Source organism: Doryrhamphus excisus, linkage group LG13, assembly GCF_037039965.1.
Source record: "Doryrhamphus excisus strain RoL-2023G ecotype Guam linkage group LG13, RoL_Dexc_Guam_v1.1, whole genome shotgun sequence".
Lineage (NCBI taxonomy): Eukaryota > Metazoa > Chordata > Actinopteri > Syngnathiformes > Syngnathidae > Doryrhamphus > Doryrhamphus excisus.
In genome coordinates, this window is record NC_136369.1 from 642,378 (window position 1) to 658,816 (window position 16,439).

Sequence of the window (16,439 nt, forward strand, 5' to 3'; positions counted from 1 at the left end):
GAGAGAGGACCGCGTTAGCATCTTCCTTGTGCCTTGCGCATTTATTTATGACCTGTGCATCATTACAAACAATAAACAATCAAATACACAATCACATTTCTGCATATGTCACTCACTCACGATTAGCATCGCTCATCAAGGGAGCAACAGAAATGTGACTGTAGCAAAACATAGAGCCTCTTGCCAGGAAAACAACATACTCACATCTAGTCTAGGCTAGTTAGGCTGAATAATATGTCAAACAACTTGATTTTACCCGACACTTAATGCCATTTTACAACAAATACATTGAAATACAAACCAATATTTGGTGTTTCTTAGCTAGCCTAGCAACGCAGTCAGGCATCCTGGCATCGAGCCAACACTCGTTAACTGTTATACACCACAAAAACACCCTAACCCTAACTTTGCACTTCATACAATACTAGGACAAAACTAGCACATTAATATTTTGCATGGTGTGCAAGTACAGTACATATTTTGATGAAATGCTGCAAGACAAAGGGTGGATTTATAGCAAGTGAGCAAATAAAAGGCAGGAATAAAAGAATGAGTGACGAACTGATCTCATGGCCTTGCACAACACAGGCCATAAACCCACAATCAACAGGATTGTGGGTTTATGGAATTACTTCTAGACAGCAAAGTGATATTAACCCAATGTGGAATCTGTTGAATTTTCAACGTTAGATCACAGATTCAATGTTCATGTAGCAGCAAATTTGCTCCTGCTGCATGCTAACATTAAAACAACATGATTTCACAAGACAATTTCAATTGTATTTCAGCTAATGTGAACATTGGAACGTTGTTGACAACCTTTTTCATTCATTCATTCATTCATTCATTTTCTACCGCTTATCCTCACGAGGGTCGCAGGGGTGCTGGAGCCTATCCCAGCTGTCTTTGGGCGAGAGGCGGGGTCCACCCTGGACTGGTGGCCAGCCAATCCCAGGGCACATATAGACAAACAACCATTCACACTCACATTCATACCTATGGACAATTTGGTGTGGCCAACGAACCTAGCATGTTTTTGTCATCTCTATAATGCATAGGTCAATACTATTATGCTTCCCCTCCATGAATCACCACCTTATCGTGGTGGAGGGATTTGAGTGCCCCAGTGATCCGAGGAGCTATGTTGTCTGGGGCTATATGCCCCTGGTAGGGTTTCCCAAGGCAAACAGGTCCGAGGTGACGGGACAGACCAAGAGTGATTCAGAAGACCCATAGGGGATGGTAGCTGCTGCAAACTTCTGAATAAAGTTCAAGTGAGCAAGTATGAAGCTTTAGCCCCAGCTCGATTGCTATAACGCTCAGTCAATTGGTTCCATGGGTAAGGATCAGCCAATCGTCGCCCCCCCCTCCTTCAGAGGCCCTGAGGACTGGGTGGAAAAAACAAGCACATGAATTGATCAAACAATATTATAATATTCAAATATACATTTTATACAAAAAACACAAACAAATGATAAAATGACAAAGCCATACTGAAAGTCGTCATTTTTATGAGAAGTACACAATTATTAATATTACGAGACAAGTCACAACTTATGCCTTTTATAGTCTCGCTTGCTGTACATACACCCTTTGCCCTGCAGCACCTTACCACAATATGTCCTTCACAGAATAAATATTATTCAAAATATTATCAATGGAATTATCACAACACATACATAGCATAATTCCAATATTGACTTTATTCTCGCTAACTTCAAACTTGTAATCTTATCATTGAAGGAAAGCTACACTTTTGGGGGGAATTTTTGCCCATCATCCAGACAGACAGATAGACTTCCTTTATTGTCATTGCACAAACACACAGCAGTGAAACTGCCAACGAAATGTCGTTGCCTGGCTCCCGTATAATACCAGAGAATAAAAAATAATAATAATAATCAATAACAATCATAATGTGGAGAATAAATAGACGACACCAAATATGAACAACATTGTACAGCGTAAAGAGTAAATTGCACAAATAATTGAAATAATTTTGAATAAATAATAATGATTTAAAGTTTTGCGTGTGGGCAGGTACAGCGGCATTCAGCAGTCTGATGGCCAGGGGGAAGGAGCTGTCTCTAAACCGGTTGTTCTACAGTGGAGCCTTCTCCCCGACGCCAGCCGAGAAAACAGTCCATGCTGGGGGTGTGTGGGGTTGGACTAGATCCACATTCCGTATGTGAGACATAAACCCTAACCCTGGGTGGATGGGTGGGTGGATTGGTTGGAAGGATGGATGGGTGGATTGGGTGGATGGGTGGATGGGTGGGTGGATTGGTTGGAAGGATGGATGGGTGGATTGGGTGGATGGGTGGATGGGTGGGTGGATTGGTTGGAAGGATGGATGGGTGGATTGGGTGGATGGGTGGATGGGTGGATGGGTGGGTGGGTGGATGGGTGGGTGGGTGGATTGGTTGGAAGGATGGATGGGTGGATTGGGTGGATGGGTGGATGGGTGGATGGGTGGATGGGTGGTGGGTGGGTGGGTGGGTGGATGGGTGGCTTCACCATACACACGTTCTCAGCATGACATGCAGGGATGAGCTGTCTCTTTCGGTCTGTTTTTGTGTCTTTCATATGTGTTCATGTCTTACATAAGAATTGCAGATAATGTGGAAAATTCTCCCCAAAAAGGGTTTTTCCTTTAAAAGTTAGGGTTAGGGTTAACCCTAACTAATTTAGAAAGAAGAGGAGAAACGGGCCAAAGTTCCGACTTACACTAAAAGTCAACTTTCAAGGCGTGGTAGGAATGACACTCGCATGTTGACTGAGGACCTCCGCTGTGCGGAGTTAGCATGCTAATGCAAAAAAACAAAGGTCATACCAAAGAAATGTCTTTGTTGCCGGCATATAAAAACTACACAACAATGTATGTGTACATTTGAAATCCACATCAATGTAACGTTCTCTGCCACAGGTTGCTGTGATGAACAACACAATGAAGTTGTTGCTCGTGGCTGTAAGCGCCGCCCTGCTCTTCGCGGCTGGTGAGTGTGCCGTGGTTGATCCGTCACCTTCAGCGCGCACCAGAAAAAAACACAAAAGGACAAGGAAGGGTGTTGTTAAAGAAAACATAAACAGGCGTAATTAGCCTGAATCCGTGATCTGCCAACATTATGAAAGTCGAAAATGTGAGGAAATTGCGTGTCCGCATGTTCTACCAAACTGTGCTACACTGCAGCGCGGAAGCAGGGGTACGTTTACTACAAGACATTTTTTCATACTGGAGTCACTCAGCATGATTTCCTGTTCATGTTCATGCATTTCAATCCATGAAATGCAGTGTACTCCTGGAATTACTGCTAGAACGTGAATGAAAAAATACATTCCTAAAGTCTTCCAAAAATCCCCACTCTCGCTGCGTGTGCTGTACGTCACATCATGGCGTGTTGCGGTCATTCGTAACGTAATAATGCTGATGTTGTTCTCCTTTCTTTCTTAGTGCTGAAGATGTGCATGTCTGATGACGACTGCAATTATTTTGGAAACGTCACGTCCGGTTGCCCTTGCTTTGTGCCTCTGTCTCCCTCCTGTCCATTTCTGTTGCTCCAGGTGGATTGCTCCTGGCTGGAGGCGGAGCTGCTGAACGCACCTGAAGCTGATGACCCTCCAGTACTTAAACTCATCTCTAACAGCTGGCCATCGCTGGATTGTTCTCTTTCGCCACCTGGTGCTCCAGCCTTGCTACGAAACCCTCTTAGTGTACTTTACAAATTTCCCCACTGAGGGACGAATAAAGGCATATCTTGAGGCATATCATTAAACATATCTTAGGGCATATCATTAAACATATCTTAAAACATATCTTAAGGCATATCTTAGGGCATATCTTAAGGCATATCATTAAACATACATATCTTAAGGCATATCTTAAGGCATATCTTAAGGCATATCTTAGGGCATATCTTAGGGCATATCTTAAGGCATATCTTAGGGCATATCTTAAGGCATATCATTAAACATATCTTAAGGCATATCTTAGGGCATATCTTAAGGCATATCATTAAACATATCTTAAGGCATATCTTAGGGCATATCATTAAACATATCTTAAGGCATATCTTAAGGCATATCTTAAGGCATATCTTAGGGCATATCTTAGAGCATATCATTAAACATATCTTAAGGCATATCTTAAGGCATATCTTAAGGCATATCTTAGGGCATATCTTAGAGCATATCATTAAACATATCTTAAGGCATATCTTAAGGCATATCTTAAGGCATATCTTAGGGCATATCTTAAGGCATATCTTAGGGCATATCATTAAACATATCTTAGGGCATATCTTAAGGCATATCTTAGAGCATATCATTAAACATATCTTAGGGCATATCTTAAGGCATATCTTAGAGCATATCATTAAACATATCTTAGGGCATATCTTAAGGCATATCTTAGGGCATATCATTAAACATATCTTTAGGCATATATTAAGGCATATCTTAGGGCATATCATTAAACATATCTTAGGGCATATCTTAGGGCATATCTTAGAGCATATCATTAAACATATCTTAAGGCATATCTTAAGGCATATCTTAAGGCATATCTTAGGGCATATCTTAAGGCATATCTTAAGGCATATCTTAGGGCATATCTTAAGGCATATCTTAAGGCATATCTTAAGGCATATCTTAAGGCATATCTTAGGGCATATCTTAAGGCATATCTTAAGGCATATCTTAAGGCATATCTTAAGGCATATCTTAAGGCATATCTTAAGGCATATCTTAAGGCATATCTTAAGGCATATCTTAAGGCATATCTTAAGGCATATCTTATGCGTTCAGCGGCTCAAGCCTTCACCAGCCTTGCTCTGTGTGTTTTGTTCCATGGTGCACCCTTTTCGACACCACCACCTTTTGTTACCCTTTGGACTCAATAAACTGTTGCGAGTACTCACCTGCCACCTGCCTCCGCGTTTGGGATCCAGGCCCAACCGAGAATGTGACACAATGCTGATTGCAGCAAATCTGACTTCTGCAACTCATAGTAGCAGAGGAGGACGGATGTCCAGCCAAAACCAGCATCTCAGTAGTTTAGAAAGCATTTCAAAAGAATAAAAAAATAGAAACTTTATATTTGACTGTGTGTGTGTATGCTTCAGTTTCTTCCTACAAAAACACCCTGCATGACAGCCATGTTATGAGGCCATCAGTATCTCTCATGTAAATACTCACCAGTGTTGAGCATGAAAGAGTTCAACAGAACGCGTTCATTGAACACGTTCATTTTTCTAAGAACGTAGAACTGAACGCAAAGTATTTGTAAATAAAGAACTTGAACGTGAACTCGTTCAGACTAATACTGTCGTAGCCACTTAGTAGTACAAAACAAGAAACTCTAGTTCTGCCATGGGAACAACGAAAACATACGCAATAAGTTAATTGACCTGTAACTTATTTGTCAGCTCATTATAATGTAACACTTTTTAAGCTTCAATGAAATACATAATTTATGAACTAAATGAAGGAACTGATTTCAGAATTATGCTTAGTGCATTTCTGTAACAGCACTTACAATTGTGCTTCTATCATTTATATGCATTACAAAACGCTGTGACAGAGTGTCAGGTTTATTTCATAGAATGTTGACATGCGCTTGTTATTGTAATATACTTAGTATAGTTAGTATGTATACACTATTAATACAGTAAACGATCACTTTAAAAACAAGCAAGCGTAAAATACAGTATTTGTGGAATGTGGTAATTGCGGTAAATCTGTGTATTTGTGGTGTTTTGTCCTCTCTGGGGTTCCATAAACAATGGCCCAAAATGGCGGTCGTTGTGCGCATGCGCACTGCTCATTTACCGCAACCATTTGATTTTTACTCGACACCTTCTCTTGTCGCCTTTCTTTCAAATTAGTAAGATCATAGGTAATACGTTCATCGCCGCGTTTGCCCCATTTATATCACACGCCAGAGTATATATAATTACCCTTTAGTTTAATAGTTCACCGCTTGCACAAGCGTCACTGCTCACGTTGAGGCATTTCAGGCTAGCTTAGCCTGCTAGTTGCTAACAAAGAGACGCGGAAGTTCTCAACACATCGCGAGGCAGAGATTAAGTGTGAGCAAAGTAAAGTGTTGTTATAAATAAGTGTGACTGTGTGAGAATGTGTCTAGTACAAACGCCGAGAGACTAACCGCGGCATTTGGAGATATATTTGTAGTCCGAAAGAACGGAAGCAGGCGTACGATGAGGAACGTCAAAAACAGCGGACGCCGTTTTCAAGAAGCCTCGAGTCGAGTTGAAAGCATCAGGTTAGTGACTGACAGTCAACTGGCAGACGTTTGCCTTCCTCTGCTGACCATAACATCTCCCTAACCACCAGATGTCGGCAAAAGCGAACGTGTAGCCATTTACCAATACATTTGTAACTTTTATTTGTGTAAAGCAGCCAAGGACAACAGGTCATTTCGGTTACACGTTCACCGTTTTCAAAGTTCACAGGTCATCAAAACTGCTGTTCATATCGTTAAATAATTCACAATTCAATTCAAATACAATTGCAGTAATGCCTCATAAGTACATAAAGTCAGCAGTATGTTGGTCAAATGGATAAGTAGCGCTCATTGTACACACGGTTCGAGTTAGCATTTGCTAGAAAACATTACAGATATACACGGAATGAAAATAATTGTGCAAACGATAACGCAGCCAAAGTCGAGGCAAAATATTACAAAGGTTTGAGGAATGAGCACATCTTTCATTTTATCTTGAAATACTAGTTTCGCAAACCAAAGTGGAGAAAAACAGCATTTTGTTTTCTTTCCAAATATTTGAGCTCTTGTCCTTAATCATCTTATAGATTTTCTTCTGACAACATTACAAGTCTTGATTTTTTGTTACAATATGACTTTTTTCTCTCTGTATCACAGTCAGAATAGTTTTCATTTCCATTGTCTGTGAAAGTTGTCACAAACTACGAATTTCTTCAACTTTCTTCTTGGAAATGATGTTGTAATTATGACATCATTCCCATAATTTTTACTTCAGTGTCGTAACATTATTCCTAATACGGCTTTTTTTTTTTCAGAAATACTTTTTTGATATTTCAACTTGATGCTACTAAAATAATATTATGACATTACACTTGCAAAATGTTTGCTGTTTTTTCCATAGTTTTTTGTTAAACCATGACCTTAAAAACACACCACAGGTGAACACCACTGCTTTTGGCAATGCTTTCTACAGAACCGGACCTCTTGCTGTCTTTGTCAAAAAAGCAACAAGTGACAAATCTAGGGACTGTGTTCAGGCTTATTGGACATTTCTGTAATCTCCAACATGAAACAATGTACTACTCTTCTCACCAAGCAGCGGATGATGCCGTGGGCCCAATAACCATGGTAGCAAAGTCACACCCACACCCACTGACCTTTCCACAGGTGGTTGTGAATGGTCAAACTTACATCCAGACTAATAAACGAGGGAGGGACAGTGTCGCCACCCCAAGGGTCTGTGACACCAACTGTCTTTTTTTTTCCCAGGACTGGAGAGCTCAGATGTTCCTGCACTGCAACCCCTCGAATGCTGTGATTAGCACAGGCATTGTCCTGACCTCGAATGTCCACGTCTTTTCCTGCCACTCTTCAATCGTGCATGTCTTTCTATTTTATCTGTAGTTACTGTATGTTTGTCTTCTTGTGTTGTACCTTGCAGTTAAGAGGATCTCCCCCACTGAGGTGCAGGAGTGGAGCTTCAGGATGGAGCCCCTCCAGGTTAAAGAGGAAGATGAGGATCACCGCATCAGTCAGGAGAAGCTTGAAGGACCGGAGGAGTTCCCTCTGGTCCGTGTCATTGTGAAGAGTGAAGTTGATGAAGACAAAGGTCGACATGAGGGGAAGAGAGAGGTGGAGACCCCCAGCTGCAGCTCAACTCGATGCAAGACAACAGAGGCTGATGGAGACCACTGTGGAGGATCACCAGCAGACAAGCTCTTAGCTCCGCTATCAGATAGTGAGCACACGACGTCACACTCTCCTGACACTGATGATGATGATGATGAAGACTCTACAGCTGATATGACATGTCACCCTGACAACACACGCTTGAAATGCCACCACTGCGACAAAACCTTTGGCAACAAGAAGAATCTGACACGACACATGAGATGCCACACTGGAGAAAAACCATTCAGTTGCTCAGTGTGTGGAAAAAGCTTCTCAATAAAGGGTGGTTTGACGGCACACACGCGAACACACACAGGAGAGAAACCCTTCCTTTGCTCAGTGTGCGGTAAAAGTTTCTCTTTACGAGGCAATTTGTTAATGCATTCCAGGACACACACCGGAGAAAGACCTTTTTCCTGCTCAATCTGCAACTCCAGTTTTGGCGTTCACGCCGTGTTGATCAAACACATGCGAACACACACCGGAGAGAAACCTTTTGCCTGCTCATTTTGTGGCAAAAGATTTGCTGAAAGTTCGCATTTGATAACACACGTCAGGTCACACACCGGCGAAAAGCCATTTTCCTGCTCTGTCTGCAAAACAAGCTTCAGCGATCGCTCAGGGTTGGTGAAACACACAAGGACGCACACCGGGGAGAAACCTTTCACCTGTTCGGTTTGCGGTAAAAGGTTCTCCATCAAGGGACACATGAAAACGCACGAAAGGACGCACACGGGAGAAAAGCCGTACTCCTGCTCCTTCTGTGACAAAAGTTTTGCCGACCGTTCTGCGTTTGTGCGACACACGCGGACACACACCGGTGAGAAAGTGTTCAGTTGCAGCGTGTGTGATGAAAGGTTCTCGTACAAGTACCAGGTCAGCAATCACAAGTGTGCTGGTGGGAACAGCCGCAGTCGGTGAAGCTGCAGGACGTGGAACTATCAGGACTTTGACGTCATTCCTGTGTGCTTAACGTTCTGCAGCCACTACTTTGTTGTGTTTGTATTCCTACAGCACATCGTAGTATTCCTAGTGACCGCCTGCCAGCAGATGTGATGTGCTCATGTTGACTCCCTTCTTTTGGAGGTGCTTTCCAGTCCTGTGTTGGTGCTGCCGTGATGGATTTGAAGTCATGTGGGCAAAAGCATCAATATTCCACGAGCTTTGATTTCTCCAATCCCTTCAGCCGCTGTTTTGCTTTGGAGCAAGGGGGGGTTGTCCTATTGGGACAGGTGGGCTGGACTGCTTGGAACATTCCAACTCATGATGTGTGTAAGTGGTGAATTATGTCTTCAATAAATATTTGAAGGTGAAATTTGTAGATTGAAAGAGAAGTGCTAGTTATGTCCAGCACTGTGAAAAGGGTATTTTTGGGGAGCGAATTGGCGAGTCTTTAACGAATGCTAAAGTCCATGACATAAGTCACCATAGGCTAAGCCCATCCTACACGTAGAATTTAGAATTTAACAAGAAAACTGAAAAAGAACACAGAAAGAGAAAAAGAAGGAGACATTTCAAAATTTGTGGTCAGCATGTTGGCCACACAGTCAGGAGATGTGGGTTGGAATCTCCGCTTGGGCATCTCTGTGTGGAGTTTGCATGTTCTCCCCATGTGTGCTTGGCTTTTTCTCCGGGTTGTCAACATTCCTAAAATGTGCATGTTCTCCCCATGTGTGCTTGGCTTTTTCTCCGGGTTGTCAACATTCCTAAAATGTGCATGTTAGGTCAATTTGAGCCTTTTGATTGCTCACAGGAATGTGAGCGTTGGTGGTGGTTTATTCATTCTGTATGTGTCCTGTCACTGGCTGGCCACCAGTCCAGGGTGCGCCCCTCCTCTTGTGGTGGCATACCCCCATCACCCGAGTAAGGACAAGCGGCAGAGAAAATGAATGAATAAAAGTCAAAACATTAAGAGAAAAAATGTGAAACCTAACAGGGAAAAGTCATGTTATGATAATTTATTGGTCATGTTAGCATCAAGGTGAAATATTGATTGAAAAGGGCATTTTTTGAAAGTTAATTCCGAAAACAAACAAGGTGCCCACATTGAGGGGGCATGTGTTATCTTGAGATTGTTCCCCAACATCAAGTCCACACAGACATCAAACACATCTTCATCACATGGGAAGTCTTTGAAAACACACCCTTCAGGGCAGATTTGAACCTTCTCCAAGTCCACAGGGTGCAAATAGTCCTGGCCTCCATAAATGTGGAACTGCATGCCAAATGGAAGCACGTCTATGAGGTGTTTGTGATTCGTGGACTTGGCGACTCTGTGGGTGTTCCAAAGTGCCTCATTAAGTTCGCCTCCGTAACCTTGACCTCAGATCAACACCTTCAACATCCAGTAACTTCAGTAAAACTTAAGTAAAACTCTGTCAGCGACGATTCCCTGCAGTCAGCAGTCTTGGTGCATCCGCCGGTAGGCGTGGCCCTGACCGGATGTGTCCTGGTGTTCTTGAAGGAAGGATGCCACTTCAGCCACATCCCTTTTATTATTTCGATGCCTCAAAATTCTTTCCAACGTGCGTTTGCTTGGTGCAATTCCATGTGAATTCACCAGCAAATGAAGTATTTCATCACTTGTACCGCCACACTTAAAGTACTCCTCAATGTACTCACAATCCATGTCTGAGCAGGAGAGAAGAGCTGCTGCTGTGACTCTTCTACATATCTGATTATTATGACCGTCTATCCCGTAATTTCGACTTTCTTATCTCATAATTTCGATTTACCATTGGGATATTTTTTCAGTGGCGGAAACGGGCTTCCATAGTTTTTCTCCAGAGACGGCGTGCAAAGTATTTCCAAGATTGCGGTCAATGTACACAAGCGCTGTATTGATTGGCTTCCATGTTGACCAATAAATACAATTCTCCTCATCATTTTTAAGGAATAAAAGGGGACGCTTTATGATCTCAGCGGGAGGAAACGAAGCGGCTGGCCGTCAGTGGTGACGTCATCACGCCGCGCCTTCTGCTCTCTGGATTACTTGCCATACACTCCAAAGCTTCGGAACACTCTAACCAATACGAATGTTTTTATTGAACGACCGTTCATGCTTTGTTAATTCAACAGAGACAAACCTCAGGCTGTTTTACAGTCACCCGGGAAATATGTGTTAGGAAGAACGACATATATGTCGTGTAATGGAGTGCTAGCTTCATCGGGCTAGCTCAGCTTGCTAGCTACTGACAGAGAGACGCGGAAGCGATCAAGCAAGATCGAGTGTGAGTAAGTAAAGCGTGTGTTTGTCTTATTGTGTCCTGGAGACGTCAGTGAAGAATATCCCCCCCTAAGCAGCAGGAGTGGAACTCCAGGATGGAGCGGGAGCAGCCACAGCCCCTCCACATCAAAAAGGAAGAGACGGAGCCTCATCCCCAACACTTTAGAGACGTGATGGAGGAGGAGCCCCGGCCCCCCCACATTAAAGAGGAAGAGGAGGGGCCCCAGCCCCCCCACATTAAAGAGGAAGAGGAGGAGCACAGCATCAGCCAGGAGGGAGAGCATCCGGAAGGACCGGAGGAGTTCCCAGTGATCGGTGTCATTGTGAAGAGTGAAGATGATGAGGATGAAGGTGAGGAGAAGAGAGAGGCGGAGCCTCCAACAGAAGCTGATGGAGACCACTGTGGAGGATCACCAGCAGACAAGCTCTTAGCTCCACTATCAGATAGTGAGCACACTGATGATGATGATGATGAAGACTCTACAGCTGATATGACATGTCACCCTGACAACACACGCTTGAAATGCCACCACTGCGACAAGAGCTTTAAAAAACCGCCGTAATCTGAAAATACACATCAGGGGTCACACAGGAGAGAAACCATTCTTGTGCTCAGTTTGTGGTAAAACATTCTCTCAGAAGCAATATTTGACAGAACATGCAAGAATACACACGGGAGAAAAACCGTATCCCTGTTCAATCTGCGGTGTCGCTTTTGCCAGAAGTAACGATTTGAAAGTACACATGAGAAGACACACAGGTGAGAAGCCTTTCACCTGTTCAACCTGCGGTGACAGATTCTCGAGAAAGGCAGTTTTGAAAATACACACAATAACACACACTCGGGAAAAACCATATGCCTGTTTAATCTGCAAGAAAAGCTTTTCTATTCGAGCAGCACTTGTAAGACACACAAGAACACACACAAGAACACACACAAGAACACACACAAGAACACACACAAGAACACACACAAGAACACACACAAACAACCTCTGCTCTCAGTGTGACAAAACCTTCCGCTGCAAGTCACAGTTAAAAACACACTTGATGACCCACACAGGAGAAAAACCTTTTGTCTGTTCAGTCTGCAGTAAAAGATTCTCTTTTAAGTCAAATTTGAAGTGACACACAAGATGTCACACTGGAGAGAAACCTTTTGCTTGTTTGGTCTGTGGTAAAAGATTCTCTCTCCAGTCAAACTTGAACTCACACACAAGATGTCACACTGGAGAGAAACCTTTTCCCTGTTCAGTCTGCAGTAAAAAATTCTCAAAGAAATCAAACTTGGAAGTACACACGAGAAGTCACACTGGAGAGAAACCTTTTTCCTGTTCAGTGTGTGGTGTAGGTTTTGCTGGAAAAGGTGAGTTGACCGCACACGTGAGAAGACACACGGGAGAGAAAGTGTTGAGTTGCAGTGTTTGTGCTGAAAGGTTCTCCTGTAAGTACCAGCTTAACCATCACAAGTGTGCTGCTGAGAGCAGCAGCAGTAAATAAAAGCAGCTTCACCGCTTGAAATCAACGGACTTTGATTTACCCACATGGCCACATGCGTCTACCACTGAAATGCGTGTACGTAAGTAACATTGTGGTATTTTGTACTGTTTCATTTCTAAAAGAAATACGGCCAGATCACGTGGTCATGTGTGGAAGAATGTTCTCTGTGTGTGTGCTTTGTGTGCTACAGTTGAAACAGGAAGTTTAAATGCAGCAAATATGGTCAAAAGGAAAAGAGTGAAGCTGCTAATATGCCTTTTATGTGTATGACATAAAAGCTGAAGATGCAGTCTTCTTGGAATGTGAACAACTTCTCAGTATATCTACATATGATATGTGCTGCTTTACAAAATAGCAAAGTGGAAAGGTTGCATCCTTTCATTTTCCCGGGAAAATGGTTTGGACACCCCTGATTTATCGCTTTGGGCCACCAAAAGGGGCATGCATCCAAAGTGATTTCATGATCAGGATCGGCACATGGGTAGATCACCAAGCTCCTCCCCCTTTCCCACAACAGCTGAGATCCAGTGACACGGTACGCCATCTGTTCCAAAAGTTCCAGAAGTTATGGCGCAGCGACTGACTACAACTCCCAACTTTCAGCTCTTCATTCCCCCGTTGAAACATTAGCTGCAACAGTCCCCAGCTGACTGCAAGTGCTGAGTCATTCTGGTCTTGACCTACTTTAGCGATGAGCTATCTTGTCTCTTCTTCCAGGTTTTTCATTGAATGGTTACATTATGGATTCCTGTTGTTTTGTTTTTACCAGCTCAGCTGTTCTCAACTGATCTTATCTGGTAAAATAAAGGCCAAATAAATATTCAAAATGATCTGTAAAAAATCAAAGTAATTACAATTGCTTTTTGTGAGGACCTTTAGCTTATATTTGCACCACGTACGCTACCTGTCAACTCCAGTGTTCCCAATCCGGATCCCAGATTGCTCCTTAAAAACAACATCTCCACACAAACACGTACCCTTCGCTCCTTCTGTCGCCACTTCTTTGTCCACAGAAACCTTTACAAATGAGGGCCCTGGTATGCCAGAGAAGAAGAAGACGCAGCAGGAGCAATCCGATTATCGACTTATTTAGGCCGTATTCAGACCCCTTTAGATCAGGGGCAAACAAAGCAGCCATGGCTACCATCAGCGGGCCACTTGGAATTGTCCAAGCAAAGATGGTTTGTGGTACATATTTGATTGTTTACTGACTTACACTCACATCAGAGTATTGCAGTATTGCAGTATACAAATCATTTTAAATGACAACAAAAGGAAAAGAAACTCCAATTACATGCCTTTCCAAATTAACAAATTAAATTGTCCATAGGTATGAATGTGAGTGTGAATGGTTGTTTGTCTATATGTGCCCTGGGATTGGCTGGCCACCAGCCCAGGGTGGACCCCCGTGTAGCCGGTCTAGCCGACCCTCTCTTGTCTCACTGGGATAAAACTCTGCGTTGTGTTGTGCGAATAGATGAGACGGGGATCGCCGCTGTCTTGCCACTGGAGCAGGATTTATTTGGGACCAGCTGTGTGAATACAATAAAATGAGTACAGCAACTCGTCTGGATTTCAACAGGCACACCTCTCTCCTCAGCGGGATCTCGCCGTCTCAGTTAATGCACGTTTCTATAAATTCGCATAATTCATTCAACGTAACATTTGGAAACACAAATACCTTTCAATGTTTGATCGTATAGTTCAACATTTTTGTTTGTGCATTCTGGCAACAAGGTTCCTTAAAACACATTTTTACATTCAACAGTGGCAATTTTTATGTTTTATCATGAACATTATAACATAAATGAACAAAAAACCATGAGCTCAAATATCTGTGTGAATAAAATAAAATGAGTACAGCAACTCGTCTGGATTTGAACAGACACACTCTAAAAGAAAGACGAGAAACATGCAGAGTGCATGAGAAACCCCACACATGCTCTTCTCTTAGCCTAGCTTAACATCGGTAACTAGCATGTGGATGCCGCTACTGTACGTTACATAAAGTGCCTCAAAAGGTCAGCACAAAGCACACCTTTTTTTCATACAATGCATGTGAGCTTCACAATACAAATTTACACAACTCATGAATGGTTTTACTGTTTTAGCTCTGAAGACAAGAGCGACTATATGAACTTACCTCTCCTCAGCGGGATCTCCCGCCGTCTGAGGGGAGTACCGCGAAACTACAGGGAGGGCCTTCCTTACAGGGAGTCACCAAAATAAAACAAATTTCAAAATAAAATGACAATATACGTAAAATAAATAATTCAACATGAAAATGATATGACAAAATGAAAATAAATACTGAGGATGGATACACCCGCCTCTCGCCCAAACGCAGCTGGGATAGGCTCCAGCACCCCGCGACCCTTGTGAGGTGGAAAATGAATGAATGAATGTCTTGAAGTGCTTCGCTTCTAGGCTTTCGTGAGGCTTTCTTGTGTTTTACAAAGAACCATTCTATTATTTATATCCTGAAACCTTTGGAGCTGTGCAGACGATGTGTCGAGTCACATTTGACTGTTTTCCATGGCCATACAAGTGTAAAAAGAAGCGATTGAGTGCAATACCATCAATTAAAGCAACTTTGAAGGTGGCTGGAGCTCACTAAGAGAAGACAACAGTGAGCAACAGCGAGTGACTTTGTTTTACTAATTTTACAAAGCAGACAGAGACTCACTCCTGCACGGTGTTGGTGTATGAACAAATGCTAAGCTGGCACGTATACGATCATCTCTCATCGCGTACGCACTTCAGTGGGACACTTTCTCATGCGTGTATTCTCATGTGTCTTTTCACATGATCTTATCGTGCAAAACCCAGCCCACATACTGAACATCCAAACGGTTTCTCTCCAGAGTGTATTCTCATGTACTTTTTCCAGATCACCTTTTGGAGCAAAACCAACGCCACATGCTGAACAGGTAAAAGGTTTCTCTCCAGTGTGAGTTCTTGTGTGTAGCTCCAAATTTGACTTCATAGTGAATCTTTTACCGCAGATTGAACAGGCAAAAGGTTTTTCTCCGTGTGTGTTGTCAAATGATGATTTCATATCAATCTTACAGCACACGTTAAACACGTTAAAGGAAAATGAGTTCTCCCCAGTGTGTATCCTTGTGTGTGCTGTCAAATGTACCTTCCGAGAGAATCCTGACCACAGGCAGAGCAAGGAAAGGGTTTTTCTCCTGTGTGGATCATCATGTGTCTTTTTAAACGTGACTTGAAGCTGAAGCTCTTGTCGCAGTGGTGGCATTTCAAGCGTGTGTTGTCAGGGTGACATGTCATATCAGCTGTAGAGTCTTCATCATCATCATCATCATCAGTGTCAGGAGAGTGTGACGTCGTGTGCTCACTATCTGATAGTGGAGCTAAGAGCTTGTCTGCTGGTGATCCTCCACAGTGGTCTCCATCAGCTTCTGTTGTCATGTCTGAGGGTGTCTTTCAAAAGATTTTTCGTAAGGAAGTTAATGGTGAAATAGAAAGATGCTAAACGTGTGGAATGAAAGAGACCTGCTCTGTGGAACACCACTTGATGCTTCTTGAAAACGGCGTCCTGCGGTTGAGGTTGTTGTTTTCTTCGAAAACGATTCCTCAAACTTTACTATCGTTCCTTCCATTTTCACACAATCCAAACTTGATCTTGCTTCGCGACGTGTTGACCACTTTAGCAGCTAGCAAGCTAAACCTGCCTGAAGAGACGACAGAAATCACGTTTGAACTATTAAACGTGAATATCGTTCTTTCTGAAACAAAACAAAAACAATCGTTAAGTAAAAGTGTGAACTGGTAAGTAAG

General features: G+C 42.8%; 2 protein-coding genes across 5 annotated transcripts; both read left to right on the forward strand.

Moving 5' to 3' along the window:
- Positions 1–5,821: 5,821 nt before the first annotated feature.
- Positions 5,822–10,083, forward strand: LOC144901595 (uncharacterized). Its single transcript, XM_078795604.1, has 2 exons — positions 5,822–6,280; positions 7,683–10,083. The coding sequence occupies exon 2, from the start codon at positions 7,727–7,729 to the stop codon at positions 8,831–8,833; it is 1,107 nt and encodes a 368-aa protein (XP_078651730.1). The 5' UTR covers positions 5,822–6,280; positions 7,683–7,726; the 3' UTR covers positions 8,834–10,083.
- Positions 10,084–10,884: 801 nt separating this feature from the next.
- On the forward strand, positions 10,885–13,443 carry LOC144901596 (uncharacterized). 4 transcript variants are annotated; one of them, XM_078795609.1, is made up of 2 exons: positions 10,885–11,146; positions 11,213–13,443. In XM_078795609.1, exon 2 carries the CDS (start codon positions 11,234–11,236, stop codon positions 11,699–11,701), a length of 468 nt encoding a protein of 155 aa, XP_078651735.1. In that variant the 5' UTR covers positions 10,885–11,146; positions 11,213–11,233; the 3' UTR covers positions 11,702–13,443. The 4 variants fall into 4 exon arrangements, with proteins under 4 accessions (XP_078651735.1, XP_078651736.1, XP_078651737.1 ...); XM_078795610.1 differs by having other exon boundaries at positions 11,216–13,443; XM_078795611.1 differs by having other exon boundaries at positions 10,885–11,142; positions 11,216–13,443.
- The last annotated feature ends 2,996 nt before the right edge of the window (positions 13,444–16,439 follow it).